This window comes from Perca flavescens, chromosome 8, assembly GCF_004354835.1.
Source record: "Perca flavescens isolate YP-PL-M2 chromosome 8, PFLA_1.0, whole genome shotgun sequence".
Lineage (NCBI taxonomy): Eukaryota > Metazoa > Chordata > Actinopteri > Perciformes > Percidae > Perca > Perca flavescens.
In genome coordinates, this window is record NC_041338.1 from 5,756,908 (window position 1) to 5,777,848 (window position 20,941).

At 41.8% G+C, this 20,941-nt stretch overlaps 1 protein-coding gene across 1 annotated transcript in view; it reads left to right on the top strand.

The window, feature by feature from the left end:
- The window catches only part of znf423 (zinc finger protein 423), a 167,392-nt gene that overhangs the window by 18,059 nt on the left and 128,392 nt on the right, over positions 1-20,941 (top strand). The window contains exon 2 of the mRNA XM_028585597.1: positions 9,405-9,467. Within this exon, the coding sequence (XP_028441398.1) occupies positions 9,405-9,467 (63 nt within the window). The remainder of the gene's footprint in view (positions 1-9,404; positions 9,468-20,941) is intronic.

Here is a 20,941-nt window from a genome sequence, read left to right on the forward strand (position 1 = left end):
GTTTGCGCTAGCTTGTTTCAAGCTAGAGACACATTTGATTACCATGAAAACATATCGGGTATCAACTATATTGGGTGTGACTGTGGATAGATCAAAATGTGTAGATAATATCACCCATTAAGTACTCTTCACATTACTGCAATGTTTCAAGACACTCAGGCAGTCAAATTTCAATCAGATTTTTGTAAACTTCTTTTCCTGAGGATGCCTGCCACTTACACTTAAAGTGAGTAAATTGTATGAACTTTGAATAGCTTACCAGTTACTTAACAGTGGGTCTGTTCTTCTAGATTCAGATGCTGTGTCAGAAAATGTAATTAATTACCCTCAGTCTTAAACCCATGTGTAAATATTTTCAGTGCATTGCTAAAATTAGAGACTACAGATGGAACTTGCATATTATTCCTGGGCTGTATGAAGGATACAGGTGTTCAATTACCTGAAAGAGAAGGACCTCATACATTCTACACACAGTTGTGGATGACTCAGCCACGAATCTAAGCCAGTACAGACTCTTCCTTAATCACATTATGAAGTTATATTGTAATGGGTTTGCCTGTCTGCTTGCAAGAGGTGGTCTGAGCAGTGCAGTTTAATGAAAGCACCAATATTGCACTATGCCACCATTGTCCAATATTATGATTAAAACGTCCCCAGGAGATACAGTTTTGTATGAAATATACTGATATCTGCACGGTCCTATCATCTGCTGGTGTTCACCCAGCGACCGGTCTCCACTGCTCAATCTACTTTAGATTAGAAAAATATTCAAAAATATATATGTATAATTTTACACATTTTTCTGCTTTTAGGTCCGAGATCTAATTTCCAATTCCTGTATATTTTTTAGCAGGAGCCTTGCGACTCTGATATTAGGAAATTCTGCATTGCAGATTCTCATATTGGGACCTATTTTGGTTATGCATGTAAATGTGAGTGTTTTTGTGGTTTGCTGCTGCGGACACCCTGGTATAATTATGCCTGTCTACTGATCACAATGCAGACATGTTTTGTTCTTTTGTGTTGCAGTTTGAAGTGTGCTTGTATATGTGTTATTATGTGTGTGTTTGCATCTGACTGTTTATTGGGAGTGTGTGTGTGTGTGTGTGTGTGTGTGTGTGTGTGTGTGTGTGTGTGTGTGTGTGTGTGTGTGTGTGTGTGTTTGTGTTTCCACGGAATGGATAATGTGGTGCTCTTGTATGCTGCTGTTTTCATGCTCCCAGCTTCAGTCGCTCTCCCGGATTTCTTAAAACGCACACCTAAATAAAATATCTTAAACCAAGACCCATTAAAACGCTATCATGTCTATATCTATAGCATGGTTCCACCTAAAAATAATGTGAAAAGCAAAACCGCACGTTGGCTTTTGGTTTTGACATCCCTACCATCTGCAGACCTCGGCCGTCTGTGTGAAAATTACCCATTCTGCCAAATAATTACGAATCGGCCGATGTTTATATTCATGCTGTGAGACCGCATTTGTGAGAGATACTTCAAAATCTTATAGAGTAACACAGACTCAAAGTACCCCCCCTTCAAAGTCCAGGGAAATCACTTCTTTACTGTTCTCATTAAACTACATATGGTGAAACACACATCTGAAACACACATTTGATAGAGGTGTCTCAGGGGTCAACAAAAGCCACAGCTCAAGCAAGTTTTAAGTGTGTGTGTGTGTGTGTGTGTGTGTGTGTGTGTGTGTGTGTGTGTGTGTGTGTGTGTGTGTGTGTGTGTGTGTGTGTGTGTGTGTGTGTGTGTGTGTGTGTGTGTGTGTGTGTGTGTGTGTGTGTGTGTGTGTGTGTGTGCACATGTGTAAAGATGCTTCAAAGATTCCCAGTAGCATCTTGTTTGCTTTGTATCACACACACACTCACACATATAGGCTATGGGGTTTGGGTTTGTGCTGAATTTGTGCAGTGATGTTTTTGAGGCAGATTGTTTGATCTCCAGGCCTTTGCTCTCTCAGTAATTATTGGCTTGCCAACAGGTACGCTACTTCTGCGTGTTTGTGTGTATGTGACCATGGCATGTTACATAGGCCTGGGTGATATCACCCAAAACTAGGCTCACTCTTATAGGGCTGGGTACCGAATTTGATGTTTTTAATGCTCTGAACGAATTGTCTCCTTAGTATCGAGCAACACAGCCTTGAATGCTGTATTCTTCCTTACATACACACATACTTCAGGTCTCTCCCAGTGTATATTTTTCCTAACGGTGTACACTACCTACAGATATACACACACACATACACTGGGGCTGTACCGAATAGTTCAAAGCTTTGAAGATTTATTTATAACGTTGACATTCAAAAATTAAATCAACATTCGAATGCTGCGCAGGTTTTTTATATTTTTTTTGCGTGTCTATTCATTCTGTTCAAACCCGGCATTTCTGCACAGTTGCAGAGAAAGATTAGGCCGCACTAATATTATTAGTGTCATAATATTTGTAGAGTCAAATTTCAATGGTGTCTGCGTAGGATTGTTTCTGACAATCCTTTTTATTTAAACTTCAGATCGTTGTAAAGTCCAAATCTATTGAGAAGATACTGTAGATGTAATCATTTCTGTTCCTGTTTTTATCTAACGAAATATTCTGCTATCCCGCTTGCCGCACACAAAAGGAGGCACACACTCGTATTAAAGAGGCAGTCTAGCAGTATTTTAACAGCACCATAAATTATTAGCTGTCCAATTAATTGTCTCAGAAATTATTGCGATTAGCAATATAATTTTCTCTTTCAGTCAAATTTAAAAATATGTATTTATTGATTAGTTTTCGAAACAATTTAAAGATTAGAATGAATTCCAGGATACATCTTTATATCACTGTTATGTGATGCAGATGTAATAACAGAGGTACACAGCTATGAAGTAAGTTATAAATAGAATAAAAATTCTAATTGTATCCCCCCCTTGTCATTTTTGTTACTATGAACGTGTATAGGTTCAAGTGCCAACAACTAACAATTGAAATAATAATAAAATATACTGTATAATGTCCCACCAATAATCACATATATAATTACAATTTGGCATATCTAAACAAAATCAACAATTATCAGTCATACGCTTTAAGAAATTAGCTAATGTTAGCAATTACGTAATTGCGGTTAAACAAAGACACCGCGATTATGTAAAAAAAAATGGACAATTAGAGAATTATGTAATAATTGTTACAGGCCTTCCATAAATTGCATTTATATAACCACAATAACAAAAAATCTATTTCAGCTCTAACGCACTTATAGTACTTCTTCAGTCATTACAAAAAAGATCGTATTGATTTTATAAAAAAAAGGGTGATGATGACGTCATAAAATATGACGCCTTACATTTTCGAAACTTCATTCTAAAAACCTCAATAGAAGTAGCCTGGTGGACACCAGACCCTTCTCTGTTGTAACTGAGAGTGGGTCTGGGGAACGTTCATTCACAGCTCATTTCCAAAGGGGCGTCACCAACAGACGCCGCTCAAATGCCTCTGGGCGCAATTGGATAGTCCTTCAACCAATCAGACCAACGATCTGGGGGACGTAGCAGCGACAGCGGCATCAACGGGTTGCTGTGCTTCGGTGGCCGTCATGAATGTAAACAAAAAGCTGCTCGCCGTCGCTGCGCTATAGACATCACGTAAAGCCCGCCTCAATGGTTGTGATTGGTGCATTGATTTGGAAAAAATTTGAAATGGGCTTGAAAGGGCTCTTGGCCAGACTGACTAGCAGAGCTAATCTCAAATTTGCCGGAAGTTCGTCAGGGTTTTTCCCAGGCTACAATAGAAGCTTTGAATATAGAAAAATGACATTCGGTACAGCCCGTATGTAAGCACACACACTTTGTATTGCACACACTTACACTTTTGACTGAACTCTCCCTCCTTTTACTCGTACACTTTGTGCAAGAATGCTCAACCCTTTCCACACAACCACATACACCACCGACCCCCTGGTGTGTGCAGGGTTCACAGTAACGGTGTGTGTGTGTCTCAGAGGGAGGATAGGGGAATCTAAATAAAGCTGTGTGTGCTTGGCTAATGAAACACACTGTATTCCCTACAGTCTCATCAGAAGAAATGGGATTTTATCAGAGGCAGAGTCACCAGTACCTCTAGGTCCTTCTATAACATCCCCAAAAAAAACGTAACTACCAAAAGAATATGTTTTTTATCAGGATGCACCGAATCCAGGCCGAATATTGGACTTTTTGATGGGGTTCGGTTTCTGCCGAACCTTAGAATTTTTTTCCACCAAACCGAACCCTACGCTTGCACTAGGCGCGCTACGCTGATTGACATAATGACGCCGCCATAGATTACGGGAAGGTGTTTACGTAGGTGGACCGTTCAATGCAGTAGGCTGTGAGAAAGTGAAAATGTGTTGTTTGGCAGTACTTTCAGTCAAAAGAAGGCCATTCAAGTCGAGCTACATTTTTAATTTGCAATGCCGATTTGTCTTGTGGTCGCACGGACCCTGAAACAATACACAACATCGCCGCTGTTAAAACATTTGCGTATGAAACCTCGGAAAGAATACGAGTTGTGCATGAAGGAATCTACAGACAGCAGTGAAAATGCAACAATTTCAGGTACGGCAAAGGAAGGACAGTCACAGCTAAAAACTTGTGTTAACCAGTTTTTATCATGATTGTCAGGGAAAGCATACCGAGAAGCCCTGTCACAACCACACCAGGGACGCATGACTCAGCAGGGAACACTGCTTGTCAGAAAGTGAAACCTTTTGATTCAGATCTCTGTCCATAAGTGATACAGGTCCCTCTTTTCATGTGGGTTCCAGAATATTTTTCCTCCTTACTTCAAGTCAGTGAAGCAGCGTAATATTGTCAGGGTGGCGAGATGTGTGTTGTGCTCTGAAATGGGTGCTGTGGCCAAAAAGATGGCTTGGAATTAGGATTTTAGGTTTAGTTTGCATACACTAGAGAATGTGTTTCTATCATCTCATCTGACTGCATTTATCTACTTCACATTGCTGGTAAACAAATGCATCAGTAACACGACGCATACACCTTTGCATTGCATGTTGCTTAAGAGACTGAAGGTGTAGTATTGTATTAATCATGCAACCCAATTTATGGCTTGATTGTAGGGTAGTGTGTTTTGGAGGAAAGCCCCTTTTTATTAGCTCAGAGGAAATACTTTGTTTTTCTTTTGGTTTCCTCTTCCCGTACCTTCTCTCATCTGTTTCTGTCTGCTGTGTTTGGCAGGCGTGTTCCGTCATAGTGGGAGGTCTCTGTTCAGACAGACGCACAGCCTTCAAGTTAAAATCCTGTGTGGGTCTGTCTCGAGTGCCTAGGTGTGTGCTGTGCTGTGTGTTTGTTCAGGGATCCATTAGTACGTTATTAGAACACTGTGGTCTACATCTGGCCCTCAGGAGCCCCAGACTCTGGAAGGGCAGTCATAGGCAGTGTCGTCATTTAGTTGGGGTTTAGTGAGGGTTTAGTGAGGGTAGAAGCTCCTCCCGATCCTCTCATTGCTGGCCTGGTGTATCTGGTACCTTCTTCCACTCCAGACGCACTAGACGGTGGTGTTCCCCGTCAGGACGCTTTCAAACAAGGATGCACGAGTAGAAATTGCTCAGTATTGAAGGCGATACCCGGAATTTCCTCAGGCGTCTGAGGGTGAAACGGTCTTTGCCCTGCCTTTCTCACCACTGAGTCAGTATGCAGCGCCTAGGTCAGACCCTCGATGATGTGTACACCAAGGGACTTCTCCACCCTCTCTACCGCTTTTATGGTGTAGAACAAACCAAGCAGTTGACTTTGCAGTAAATTCATACGCCCCAATATTTTTGTAGAAGAAATGCTCAGAAATGATTGTGGTTTTCATATCCTTCCCAGCTCTGGGCCCAGTTTTGGTTCTACTTTAGGTCCATCAATATAGGAATTCTTGTAATTTCATAATCATGGCAATATGCGTAAAGATAACCCCCTCAGTAGCAGGTAGACATTTTAACACCATTTACACCTGGCATTGATATGCGTTTTGGTTGATGGGAGTGCAAACGGAAAGTGCTTGACCACATGTTACATACCACACCAAATACAGGTGTAAATGCACCCAAAACGCATTGAGGACGGATTGTGGATCCGATCAGTCAAACTGCCTCCGGAGGTGGTCACGGACCACATACAACTACCAGCACCGGCCTCCAGCAGCAGCAGCCAGACGGCCGCCTCGCCTCTAAAACCACCGACAGCTGCAGCAGGAGGAGGAGGCGGTAATGAAGAAAAAGGGACCTTCTGTTGTTTGAGCTGGACCGAGGATCTCAATGTGGACACTGGAGACACATATTAGTACCAGGTGTAAATGCAATCCGGTTGAATCATAATGAATTATTCATATTAGAGTCATTTTGAATGGATGTGAAGAAATGACTCGCAGCCCAGGCTCTGTTTTCATTGGATGTGATGTGATCATGGTGATTCCACCGCTCTATATTGGAACTTGTTCCAAAATGAAATGCTTCATTTGACTTTCACAAAGAAGTATTATGTGTTATACATATTTCTTTAGCACGTGGGGCTAATTTATATTTAGGGAATACAATGAAAATGTATGAAGCAGTTGGCAGGGCACAGGGTACATGTATCTGTGTGTTTCAAACTTTGCCTTTAGTCTTGTGTGTGTGTGTGTGTGTGTGTGTGTGTGTGTGTGTGTGTGTGTGTGTGTGTGTGTGTGTGTGTGTGTGTGTGTGTGTGTGCTTGTGTGCTTGTGTGCTTCCTAAATCTCTATGTATCTTTCTTTCTCATTGTCTGTTTCTCTCTCCGTCTCTTGATCCGTGCATGCGTGTCTCTTAGCCTGGTGTTGACTTTGGCCAGTAAAAAAATGAAGTCACTGCACTACGTTGCGAGTTGCTATTGAACGGACATACATGTAAGGCTGGGTAGCTTACTTTCACAATATAGCCTGCTGTGTGGATCACTTAAATGGAAGGATTCAACTGCAGTTGTTTTTAGTGCAGTTCAACCATTATGCAGGGATTTAGCCTATTATGTCAAGAGACCTGAACATTGATGATTAGATTGGCAGGAAGTTTCAATGTAATTTAATTAACTGTCCTCAAACTGAGCCGGTCTTGTGGGTTCGCTATGTAGAACTTTACACCCCAGCACCAATTTCTAATTGTTGTAGTGTTAATGGTCCACATTACTACTACCTGGGGAAACTGAAAACCCATATATTTAGCAACCAAATATTTAGCCTGCACATACAGTATGTTTGACTGTTTGTACAAGTTAACATCATTGGGGTTTAACTAAAACAAGGACCATCTCAACAGTTTGTTTTTCTTGTAAAAGGGACACGTCACTGATTTTAAAACTTCTTGTTTTCATTTGGGCTTTTGGCTGAGCGCAGCTGTGAGGATGGGATGGGTCAAGTGGGAGCTGATGAGGATATATGGAGTGAGGAAGATGAGGAGCCGGAGGGGTGGGGGTCATCCGAGAGAGCAGGATGAGAACTAGGATTTTGAGGGATCTGAGAGGTGAGTAAGTGAGGAATCATGTGTGTGTGGGGGGGGGGTGTACAGGAAAATCCCATTGTGTGGTGGCTCCAGCCATTTCCTGTTTGTGTGCCAGCTGTACTTCCCTCCTTCCTGTTGTACCCAGGAAGTCAGTGTCACATTCCAGCTCTGATCAGCTCTGTGTTCGTGTGTCCGAGAGATCTCAGGACATTGCCTATACCTGCATTTTTGTTGTTGCTTCCCTGCTCTGTTTTTAGAGGTGGTTAATACCATACATTTCCGAGGTTAAACATGTGCAGAGGTAGATACATGCAGACTCCATAACCCTCCAATGAAACGTCTGTGTAATGTAGTGCCTGTGGTTTGTAATTCAAAGTGGTGGAGACCAAGAGAGACACAAAAATGATTTCAGAGAACCATCCAAGAGAAACTATACGATTGATGATAAACAGACCTCTAGTCCAGATTCAACACTTCAGGCTCCTCTAGTCTGTTAGTGTTGTCATTTCTATATAGAATTCTGTATGTTGGATCACATCATCAAGCAGCTTGTTTTTGTCGGTTCGTTTACATTAAACAAAGAAGAGCAGAAAATACTTTTTAGAAGCCAAAACCAATCATGTCTGGCATTTTTACCAAGGAAATGGCTGAAATGATGAATAGATTTTGAAAATAGTTGTTGATTCATTTGAATCTATTAACTTTTGGAGATTGAGTACATTTTTGCTCGTGATCTTGGGCTTTTGGTCACGGTCATGTTTTTTTGCTTGCTGATAATAAATACTTAAAGCTACATTGTGGAAGAATTTCTCCCATCTAGTGGTGAATAGCCCCTCCCTTTCCGAGCGCGTTGTAACTCCTACGGTGGCCGTATTATTCCAACAAGTAAGACTTTGCCTGTGAGTGTTCCTTCCAGTGTAATAATAGTTTTACGTTATTTTGGTACCATTTCATTGCTAACATCAGCTATCAGGTTCCCAAACATATGCAAGCTAATGTTAGTAAAGTATCAGTGCTATCGTTATTCTGTATATTGTACGAGATTAATAGTGTAAGGCAGTGTTTACAGCGTAGGAGACGAGCAACGGAGGTTTGTGTTTTTAATATATTTCTCTGAGCAGTATGAACAATGTCAATGAAACTGAAATTAGCTCTTAGTATCTCCATTGTTTACACGCAGCTGTTAGCTGTAGCTAGTCTGTGTTACAACTCCACATGACGTGAGTTGTCTGCCAGGGAAATCACGACACACACACACATATGATTACGTTTATGTTACAAGGTAGACAATCCTTTTTCATCATTGATGCGAGGAAAAGTATCCAAGATGTTGTTCTAGCGTTATATTCATGCTTTATTTAGCCAAGCAACTAAATTATAAAACTTTGAATTTACACAAATAGGCTAAATTACCTGTCGAAAAGAAAGCAGGCAACTTCGGCGTCCCTTTTTAAAATCCTTGCTCCTTATGAGCTCTTTCCATCTTGGAAAAGCCACTCCAATATTAACTTTGGTCTCGTTGCTTTGTTGTTTTAATTCTCTTTTTAACTTCCTTGGCGACTCCGTTACATGTCCTCGAGAACAGGCTTTCAAATCTGCCGGCAGTTGCAAGTAATCTTCTCCCGCTCCCTGGCATTCGTGACAGTGCCACTGAGTGTAAAAGCGCAAAAGGCTAATGTATTTTAAAGATGGAGGCGCAACATGGCGGCCGTCATTCGGGTGACTCGCTCGTATGTATTCTGAATGATTCTGAATGGCAGATTCTACGCTTACGAAAATACGTTGATCAGTTGGTGGAAGTAATTACACATGAATGAGCACATATTTGTGAAAGAACAAAGGCTTTTTTTTGCTAAGAATCAACTCAAAAAATTACACAATGGAGCTTTAACATACATTTTAATGTATCTTCCTTTCTCCTCAGCGGTAGAAGAAGGGGAGTCTTCAGAGTGTGGAGGGACCTGGGATGAATCAACTGTCCAGACAGGTTTGTGCGCACACACACACACACACACACACACACACACACACACACACACACACACACACACTGATAATGTAATTGAGATCCAGCAAGCTGTCAGATCCACACGAGAGGCTTAAGTCTATATTTCTCACACACAAACACACAGACACACACCATTTGTAATATCAATTCCACATGGTTTATAATGGCCTGCTCAGAGGGCTATCAACTAAGAAAAGATGGAGAGAGGAAGTGAACAAAGAGGAGTTTGGATGGAGGGGATGGTGAAAGTATTAGGAGAAAGAAAAACTATATAAGCAAGGAAAGAGGATATTTGAAAAGTAAAAGAAGGAATGAGAGGGAGATGTGAAAAGATACAGAGCACTCTTGGTCTCGGGAGTCTGACTGAATGGAAAGAGAGATGACAAAGGGGATATGGAGAGAGAAAGATTGGTTATGGGGGGACAAGAGAGAGATTTGTGTGCTTTTTCACTACTCTCTATGGTCTATGGATATCCTGGGAGGAAGTCCGAGAGATGGTAGGGCTTTTCTTTTTGTTCTTTTCTTGGATTTTGTTTTTCCTTGTGGTTTCTCCAAACCAACTGCTGTATTGCTCCCTCTCTGTCTCTCCCTCCCATCTTCTATCCTCCCTTCTCGCTTGTTTCCACCCTCAGATGGAAATTAGAAATATTATCACTCGCCCTTTCGTCTTTAAGTCAAAAGGAACAGCTGAACCAGGTGTGCTCTGAAGTTCATGTATGTGACTACATAAAATGGATGGCAATTCTATGGATTCACAAAAACATGTACTGTACAAATGACGTGTTTCAGACGCTGCGATTGCCGCTTTGTGCATATGCAGCAAGGGGGAAAAAAAAAAGGCACCGGCTGTGGGGAACCGACCCATGGCTCTGCTTCAACTGCGCGAGAGCCTGACGTCGGCCGACCAAAATATCGGACATTAGAAAATTAGATATTCGTCTGGACATCAGACGCCCCATCGGGTGCAGTTGAGTGATCCTCGCTCCCCCCTGTACGCTGCACGGCAAATAACGCCTGCCAATGCTATGAGCAATGAGTTGTGCGGCTCAAATATCGGGTTAGAAACAGGCTCACGTTGTACAGTGTATGCCCAGCTTAAACCTGGCACTACTAGGCTATTGACATTTGTACTCACTGTTGTCGTTAACACGTAGTTAATATTAAATTACACGTTTTCCAAACCATGGCAAAACAGTTTGACTACTGTAGTTGTTTGTCAGCTGTAGCTAGTTTTTCTGCTCTGGTTTGCAGCCTATCAGAGAACAGTTAAACACTTCCTCTGACTAGATCCCAACAGGGAAATAAGATACTGCTGAAAGTGGTAAATATGCAGTTATCTCTCTCTCTACCTCTCCTGCCCTGTCTCTCGATCAGCTCTACAGGGATAGGATAGGAAAGTATGACCCTTGGGGTGTCTATGACGTACTGAACCCTCCCATTCTTACACCCCCCCAGACCTGTGCTAACTCTCCTCCAGGGGCTCTGTGTGTGTCTGAGTGTGTGTCTGAGTGTGCGTGTTAAGGGGGGTGCTGACTGAGGTCCTGGGTGGCTCACTAGAACTGCTGTGTGTGTCAGTTCCTGCAGGAAGCTAGAGTCCCATGACAGACACACACACACACACACACACACACACACACACACACACACACACACCTCTATCTCGCACTCTTCCTCCCATAAAAACATACTGTCCCATATTGGCTTACTCAGCCACTCTTTCAATTTGGATTTTAACATCAATTCCCTGTCCTAGCATCCTCTGCATCACTTTTTCTTTCTCTCTCTGCATGCTTCCTAAATCTCTATATGTACTGTATCTTTCTTTCTCATTGTCTGTTTCTCTCTCCATCTCTTGATCCGTCTCTTAACTTTTCACATTTTACCTATGCTCATATTAGTGCGTGTGTGTGGATTGCAGTCTATCCCTTATTCAAGCAGATAAAAAATAAAAAAGACCTTGCTTCCTTTACTCCCTGGGAGATGGTGTCGACAAGGACGGGGTGAGAAAGGGGGAGAGAGAGAAAGAATGAGAGAAGAATGGAGAAATAACTTCCAACCCCCCCCCTCTCTCTGTGTCTCTCTTTCGCTTTCTCTGGAAAATGTGTGTTGAGTTTGGAAAGACCCACGGGAGGGAAGGCGGGGGGAGGTGGGAGGCTGACTCAAAGGGAATAGCATCCAGCCAACCTATCTCCCCCCCCCCCCTGCCCCCCAACCTCCCTTTCTACATCTCGTCTTTTTCTTCCCTCTCCCTGGCCTGTCTTCCCCAGAGAGGACCCCTCGGAGGCTGAAGGTGCCCCAACACCCTCCATCTCTCTCATTCCCTCTGGCCAAACCACCCCTTAGTGGGACAGAAGAACAACTTGTCCCCTTCTTCCCTTGTTTCCTCTCTTGTTCCCTCGCTCCCCCAGCGTACTGGGAGAAGAAAAAGAGGGAAGTTGCCAAGGACAGAGAAAGGAAATGAGAGAGAATGATTTGGAAAGGGAAGGTATAGCAGCAGAGTTGCCCTGTTCATAAGAGTCATCTGTTCAGGCGTCACCGTACGTCCAGCCTCATGCAGGGGAACTTCAGAGGCATGAGTGTTTGTGAGTGTCTGTGTTTGTGTTTAAATCCTCCTCTCTTTCTCTAGAGACTTGTTTTTCTCAACTCTTTTCTGACAGTCTATAGCCTACACACACACCTGCACACATACACACACTGTTTCTCTTGGACAACACACACACACACACATACACACACACAAACACACAGTCACATACAGAAGGAGCCAGTGAGTCATCATGGAAAAGGTTTGTCAGGTCCCCAAGCTGAAACTGAGAAACCGAGACCTTACTGCATTATTGTTATTCACTGTGTGATTGTGAGTGTGTGCGCATATGTGTGTGTGTGTGTGTGTGTGTGTGTGTGTGTTTATGGGTGTGTGGGGACACAGACATGACTGGCCAGCAAGAAAGTTAGTCTCACTATCAGAAAGTATTGGGAAGTACTGTGTGTTTATTGTGTGTTAGAACATAGGTGGATCAATTAAGTTGCTTTGTCACTTCTCATCTGTCCGTACTACAAAACATATGTGAATTGTCTTTTCACATTTCCCATATTTTGTGTTTTTTCCAACAATCCAGTCAGTGTGTGTCCGTGTGCACTTGTTCTCCAGTATGCTGTGGGAATATTTACCTTTTTTTTTTTTTTTTTTTTTATGTAAGCAAAGACATTTTTCCTGTAGTCTCACAACCCAGATTCTTTGTTCCAATATGCGCGCTATGGTTGTAGTTCAGTGGGAAAGATGCACCACAGTGACATTATGAGCATCTCGCTACTTTATTGCATGTCATTGCAGGGATCAGGGGTTCATGGATGTTTGCCCAGCAGCTTCTCCAGAGCCTTCAGTGTTTGATTTATTTATTTAAAATATCCTTCTTTAGACATTGAAAGAAAAATGTAAAACAACATAATGCAGTAAACACAAATGTTAGTCACACATCTAGACGCATCTGAAATAGAAGACAAATTAAGGCAGCAGAACACAACACGATGGAGAACGGCAAGACGACATGTACCAAATGAAGAGAGAAATAAAAAATAAAAAACGCACAGCCCTGATGCATTACGTTTATGATAAGTAAGACGGATTTTTGTGTGTTGTGCAAAATGACAATAGGGTTGCAATGGTATGAGACGGTATGACAAAATTAGACATTATTATTATTATTAGAGGATTGATACTTGAACCAAGCCAGTCGGGACCCGACGGGCCGCGCTGGGTTCGGACAGATATTCAGAAATGATGTTCGGGTTCGGGTCGGGCTCGGTCACATCAGCGCGATAAGGCATTGGACATTTGAACTGTATTATGTATGTGCGTGCCTGTGTTAACGTGCGCTTGTTGCCCCGTGTGCGCTGATGCGCTCATCTGTTGACATTTGCGAATGCCTTCCTACAGTTGCTTAATAAAAGCGGGCTTTCCACACAAACAAACAAACGTACAAGTGTCATTAGTATGAGAAAAAATTAGATTTTAAGTGTGTCGGGCTCGGGTTGAGCTCGGACATAAATTTCTTAATGCCCGTTGGGCTCGGGCCAGGTTCGGAACATGCTCTGTCGGACGCACGCCGGGCTCGGACAGAAAAATGTGGTCCAATCCGCACTCTTATTATTATTATTATTATTATTATTATTATTATTATTATTATTATTATTATTATTATTAATTATAATAACCCGTAAATGAATGGAAACAGAAGGGTTCTTTTGGTTTTAACAAACGCTTTATTATAATTGAAACTTAAAACCATTTTTTTTATGTGTAAAAAAACGTTTTGAAAATTAAAAAAATGTATATGGTATAATAACCGTCAATTTTCATACCACGATACTGTACAAAGTCAAACCGCTATGCCGCTGCAACCCTAAATGACAAGCACAAATAATGAATCAAATCTTCAGAACGAGATGATTAGATTGGAGGATACATTTACATAATATCCGCTATCCCTCCATCCATAGGGACAGACGGAGAGGGTGAGGAATGTTAGAACTTGAGATAAGTGTTTAAGAGGAAAAGTAAAAAGAATGTGTTACAAATGAGGAGTTGAGAGAATGAAAAGAGATTACAGGCGGTAGTACTGTTCTCCTGGTTCACTGTAATGACTAGATGATGGCCAGAGCTGCGAAAAACAGGACACTGGCCCTTCTCCCTCCTCTCTCTCTCTCGCTCTCCCTCCCTCCTTCTCTCGCTTCCTCTCTCTCTTTTCCTCTTCCTCTATCCCTCTCTCACCGCTACCCTCTGGAGGTCCATAATGTAGTTTTAATTTCCCCAAGGCTACCACAGCAAAACAGTTTCTGTGTGTGTGGACTATTATTGCCTTCTTGTGACAGCTCACAGTGCATCTGTGTTTTTTGTCTGTATTGCAGCATGTAAGACCTTTGTCTGTGTGTCTGTGTAATTTTTTTGTGTGTGTGTGTGTGTGTGTGTGTGTGTGTGTGTGCACCAACATTTTTAATAAGTGAGCAGCTGTTAACTTGTTTTTGAGTAAGCTTTTCTGCCGATCTGTGTAAGTCTGGGCATTGCATGTCTGGCTGATTTTATGTGAGTTTGTGTATATGCAGTATGTGTGTGTGCGTGTTTTCTGTTACCTTCCATGACGTGAGTGTCTCTTTCATCATCCTGCTTCCAGACATTGGTTTTGGGTGCTGCTCTCCCTTGCCGCAGTACGTCCCAGGGGTCTTGTGTGTGTGTAGGTGTGTGCACATGTGTGTGTGTGTGTGTGTGTGTGTGTGTGTGTGTGTGTGTGTATCCGTGTGAGTGTTTGCGTGTGACTGGTACTCTGTGGCTCAGCAGATCTACTCCCTAACATACACCCACACATACACACTGAAACAGAGGGTGAGAGAGGGGGGAGTCGTTCTCTTGAGAGACGGAGAGCTGGCCTGTGTTGTTGTGTCCAGCTGCACCTGTTCTGTGTGTGTGTGTGTGTGTGTGTGTGTGTGTGACAGTGTGCATTTGAGTGTGCACTCTGTGTCAAATGTGTCCACCATTCTTTGAATCAGCCCACTTCTCAACCTTTTGAGCTCAAATAGGTAGGTCATTGTGCTTACTGTCTGTCCAGCTGTATTGTCTCACTGTAGTATTGTGTGTACATTTTGGGAGGGGGGGGGGGGTTCAGTCACATTTGATAGAGACAGATTGAATGAAGCACACATTTTTTAAGATGTAGACATTTTACACATAGCTCTAATGTCGTTTTTGGCGGCCTGTTTTAATTTTAGTTTAGTCTTTGTGTCAAGTCATTTTAGTTTTTATTAGTTTTAGTCAAGTTTTTAGTCTAGTCAAGTTTCAATCAACTCAAAGTCTGAGCATTTTAATCTTATTTTAGTCAGAATTATCCATGACTATTTTCGTCTAGTTTTAGTCGATGAAAATAGTATTTTAGTGTCTTTTTAGTAATGCAATTCTATTTAATCCAGTCAATATAGTATAAGTACCTAGTAGTATAGACAAAACCAAAATGTTGGGCAACAAGGGATGCTTAGTACACATGGAGTCAGTCAGGTAGGAACTAAGAACCCCCACACACACACACACACACACACGTTTGTCTCCGTCGTTTTCAGCTCCAGTGGCTAACGTCTAAAGCTAATGTTAAAATGAGACACATTAACCACCGCCTCATGAGTTGGCATTAGCTTTCTAAAATCGAAAGTAACGTTAGGTTAATGTCTCGACTTAGCTCAATTTCATTATGGAATGGCTTGAGATGAGGTTCGTGGTGTTTTTTTTTCCTGTGATTTTGTGGCTGCATTTCTCCCCATCTTTTTCCACAACACATTCAGTTTTCTTTTCCACTTCTACGTAATGAAAGTTTTTCCAAATGCCGTTTATTCGTTTTCTCCCAAAGACGAACTCCAACTGGCCGGCCCCAGTCCCAGCTTTCTTTGTGTCAGACTTAATTTAGTTTGTTCGTCATTTACGCTCGTCTCACTCTCTAACTCACCGCTGCATCTTCTAAATTGAATAATGCCGCGACAGGGCTTGAGGAAGTAACGTTGCCTGCGTCTGCGCAGTGCGACCCGAATAAAAGTAATGCGACTAAACGAGACAAAATAACGTTATAACATTTTGTCTCGTCATGTTTTGGTCAACGAAAATGAAAAAACATTTTTGTTTTTATTTTGTAAACCACATTTAGTCTCGTTTTTATTCGTCAAGAATATTGCATTATACATTTAATTATAGTCATCGTCGCATGACCAGCATTTACGTTGCGTCTCGTCTCGTTTTCACCTGATAAAGGTTCGTTGACGACGATTTAGTCATAATTTCCGTTGATGAAAACAACACTACATATAGCACCCAAAAAAATTATGACTTCAATACTGTACATCAACCAGTTTGTTTTATTAAAATAAAGTAAAGTAGAATATTGCCTGGATATCACTTCACAAGGCGATTTTGACAATCGCAAGGAAGGATTGTAAGATAGTGTAATGTAGCGTTCTTGAATGGTATTATAGCTGATACTTGTCTTAAAGTGTCCTGACTAAAAGGTCTAGTAAACGCCGTCCACTGGGCACTCCAAACAAGCCATGTGATGCAGGTCTGATTTTAACCTCATGGCTGGTTCAAAGCTGGTGGTGCACAGCCAGGTGCCTGTGAATCCTGGTTCAGTGTAGAGTGCGATGTGGAGCAGAATGAAAGCCTTGTGCCTGGACTGTTTGGTTTCTAAACATTCTGCTGGAAGTTGCACACACACTTTTACCCGCCTTTTTGATGCCTGCTTTTAGCTAGACACAGACATAGTGTGTGTGTGTGTCTTTTTATGCATGCTTGGCTGACAGATACACATCTCCTTACCTTTGCAGTATTACAGTATGTTTTATTCCCCTTTAAATCACCCTCTAGCACCCTCTTTTAGTGCACTTCTATCACCCAGGGGCGGTTCAGGAACATTTCCCAGTGTTCATTAATTCCCTAGTTTTCTTCACACAGGTTATATAGAGATGTACGGTGGTCATGCTGACTGTGTGTGTTTGATTTTTAGTGTTCCAGTTTGTGTCTCCACTAGCTTGTCTTGGCAACTGCTCACAGCAATGCTATGTAACTAAAGTCAGACTGTGGGATGGAGTGTGTCCATATTGACTGTACTTGGATCCAACGTTGGAGGTTCTCTTTTCAGTTTATATCCTACTTTTGTGATGGGGAGAGGGGGGACAAAAACCTCTCTCCCATCCAGTACGTTTAGGGCTTATCATTTAGCTCCCTAATTACCTCAATGAACTCATTTTAACATGGGTAATGAGAAAAGACACTCAACTAACAAACACGTCCACGCTATGAACACACACAAACATCCACACAAAGTCTTCTGTGAGCCTAACGAGTGGTGATTAGTGGGTCTCAGCTAGGCGTGGTTAGGCTGTGTAACATCATTCTGCACTGTGGACTCGGCTAATTCACTTCTCTTTATCTAATTACCCAGGGTGCGCACAAAATTGTACACACACACACACACACACACACACACACGTACCAATACGCTGCACACACACTACCTGCATATATCTTGGAGATATGCAAAGTGACCTCATTATTCCCGAGCTATCCATTTATATATTTATATTTCTATCTGTTAATAAACAGCCCATTGTCCTCAGGTTACTGAGGCTGGTGGGTACAGCCAAGATTATGGCTTATTACTGTTCCTCTAGAGACACACAGTGTAAAAGCATCTTTTCTCCACATCCGTGCTTGTTGTTGCTTGCTGTCCTACCCTGATGCCTGCATATAGAAATTGTCTTAAAAATAGCTTGTTTTATATTATATATATATATATATATATATATATATATATATATATATATATATATATATATATATATATATATATATACACACACGTGACAGCCCCAGACCTTTATAGATCAATATAGTACTGTTGTTGTGATATATATTTTAATCCATGGATTAGAATATTCAAGTGATGCTACCATTGATTTGAATATTTAGGCTGTGATAATACCTATAGATGCAGGACGGTGAATGGTCCTGTCTGCTACATTGCCCTGTTATGTAGACCAATTGATCAACATTGTTCACCTTTTCTAACTAATCCAGTAATTGAGAAAATAATTGACAGATTAATCAACAATTAAAATAATTTTTTTTTTTTAGGTGCATATATACACACCCTTTTTTCTTACAGACCCAAACAATGGTTTTCCATTCTGGTCTTTAGGACCCAAAATACTGCTGGTTTTCTATTCTACCAGCTAGTTAATTTCCTTTAATTGCATTCACTGTGCATCCCAGGTGTGATTCAGTCCCTCATTACATGGCTAGAATAAAAATCAGCAGGGCTCTGTGACTCAAGGACCAGTAGAAAACCCATTTTCTATAACACGTGCTTTCAGATGAAAATGATTAGGCTAATCTTGTTGTTCATGTTGCCGTGGCTTTCATAAGTAGTGAAATTTGTATTTTTCCCATTTTCTTTAGTTTAACTGCCAGATGTGATTTTGACTTATTGTGTGTTTCTGGATGATGTAAGAATATAACCGGCTGTCTGGGTTTGGGATTGGAGGGTTTGTGTTTGTGCGTGTGTGTGAGAGAAAGAGAGAATGTGCAGTTATTCCTGGCATAGGGACAGTCTGTGACTCAGAGATAATGGTTCTCTGTAGAGCGCGTGTGTGCATGTGTGTTAGTATATGTCTATCAGTGACTACAGCTATATGGTGTGCGTGCGTGCGTGCGTGCGTGCGTGTGTGTTTGTGTGTCTGTGCGTGTGGGAGAAAGAAAGAGAGACTGCGAGTGGTGCACACATGCTATTTGCTAGGGACCACTGTCGTACTATTCAATCAATAACCCGACACACACACACACACACAACCCTCTCGCACCCTAAGCACCCATGGGAGCTGCCTGCTTTCATTAAGTAGGCCTGCTGCTTCTTTCTGGTGGCTGGGGTGGGGGAAGGGTGTTGTATAAATTGAGAAATGAGATTTGTGGAAGTTTTGTGAACAATATGAGAAAGATGAGCAAGAAAATTTATGAAGCTATGTCCAGTTAATTTAATGCAGATAGACCTGAAAACTGTTTACATGTGAAAATGTGCATCCCCCATTAGCAATTTCAGGTAGTTTTTACAATCTTTTCTGTAGACACGTTCTTATCTAAATGAGTACAACATTGATTTGATTGTGGATCGTAAATGCTACCTATAAACTAAGAATTCCTGTGCTGCTGGCACTGAAATCACTATGCTATGCTTGCAAAAATCTCTGACAACAAACATAAATACAGGTTAATGACAACGGCTGCATTGTGCTTTGTTTTGACATAAAATGAGTGATCACAGACTGAGGCAACAGCAGCGGGACTGTTGCAGCGGGGCAGGAATGCCACAAAGTGCTCTACCATGTCGGAGCGTCATCATTTTGGCAAAGCTTCCTTTGCCCTTAACACAACATGAGACGGGCGTTTTCACTCCGAAGATTGTTTTCAGAAAGCTCAGTTTTGGGTGTGACAAATGCTGGCTTAGTCTGCATGGAAGGCCAAATGGTGAGGGACAGATTTGTTGTCAAATTAAGCCAACTCTGGGAAACTTTTGGTAGAAACTCCGGAGACTGTCCTATTTTACGCCTGCGTTTGTACTGAAAAACTTAGCGTTGTGGCTTCATGACATGATGCTAGGAACACAATGCAAGCACACACAAATTGAAAAGACACACACATACACACTGTGGCCTAGCCAGGAGGTCTTTTGCCACAGTTTTTAGAGTGGTAATGATCAAAACAGCTACAGTTTTTTTTTTTTTTTTTTTTTTTTTAGGCCCCCCATCTATTTTTCTCTGAGATCCATAAGAGGACACATAATTACCCTGTCCATGTGCAAATAGAAACACCACCAACTGTGTTAACCTCTCTCATCCCCTTTTATCTTCCTCTGTTTTGACACTCATCCCTCTCTCTTTATCCCACTGCACAAATAGAGAAAAAAAAAATACACTCTGGGAGAAATGGAGGAAGAGATGAGGATGGAGGGGTGCAAGATGGAGAGGTTTCATCTGGCTCCTCCCTCTGTTGCTATGACAGCAGGTTGTGTTGGCATGCACTGGAGTTGGCACTGCCCTCACCTCTGGCATCAGGGCACCCTGGTGTGTGTGTGTGTGTGTGTGTGTGTGTGTGTGTGTGTGTGTGTGTGTGTGTGTGTGTGTGTGTGTGTGTGTGTGTGTGTGTGTGTGTGTGTGTGTGTGTGTGTGTGTGATAATTAATGGATCAAACTGTACTCATTGTTAATGTGCAGCATACTGCATTATGAACAAAACGCATGAAAGAAGTGCTATTTAGTCCTGACCATTGTCTGTTTATTCTAGGGAATCAACTGTCTGAACTGAATCATAATCTTATCCTGTGCTTAGAATTTACTCATCTAATCAGAGAAACATTCTGATCACACCTATGTGATATAAGGCTGAGCAATTTTATCGATTCTGCGATATAAATCAATATTTTTTCCCCCAAGAAAGTAGCGATTTTTATGCCGCGAGTATCGATACATAAATCCCATTCAAATCCCCCGTGTTTACCATAGACAGTATATAATGGACCAATAGACCCCGTTGCTCTGGACGGAGACCAGTGAAGGCTATTAGAAGCACTTTTCCGGTGATGGCCAGCTTTACTGCGCAGCCTCCAACTGAGAGAATGTGACGTGAGCAACGTGTCTGAAAGTTGTAAGTCTTCTGGTAGCTGTGCCAAGAGAAATCTCAATCATTCCCAATCTTACAGATATGGAGACTGTAGGTGTATGTAAGGAGATAACATGGGCACAGGCTAATTATTGATCACTAACATGCTAGTTAACATTAGTAATTAAACCTAAACATCTCATGTAAGTCGAAACTGCCTGCGAGCTTCTCCTGTACTATACGGTAATTCCTCTACTATGCGACAGTAAGTC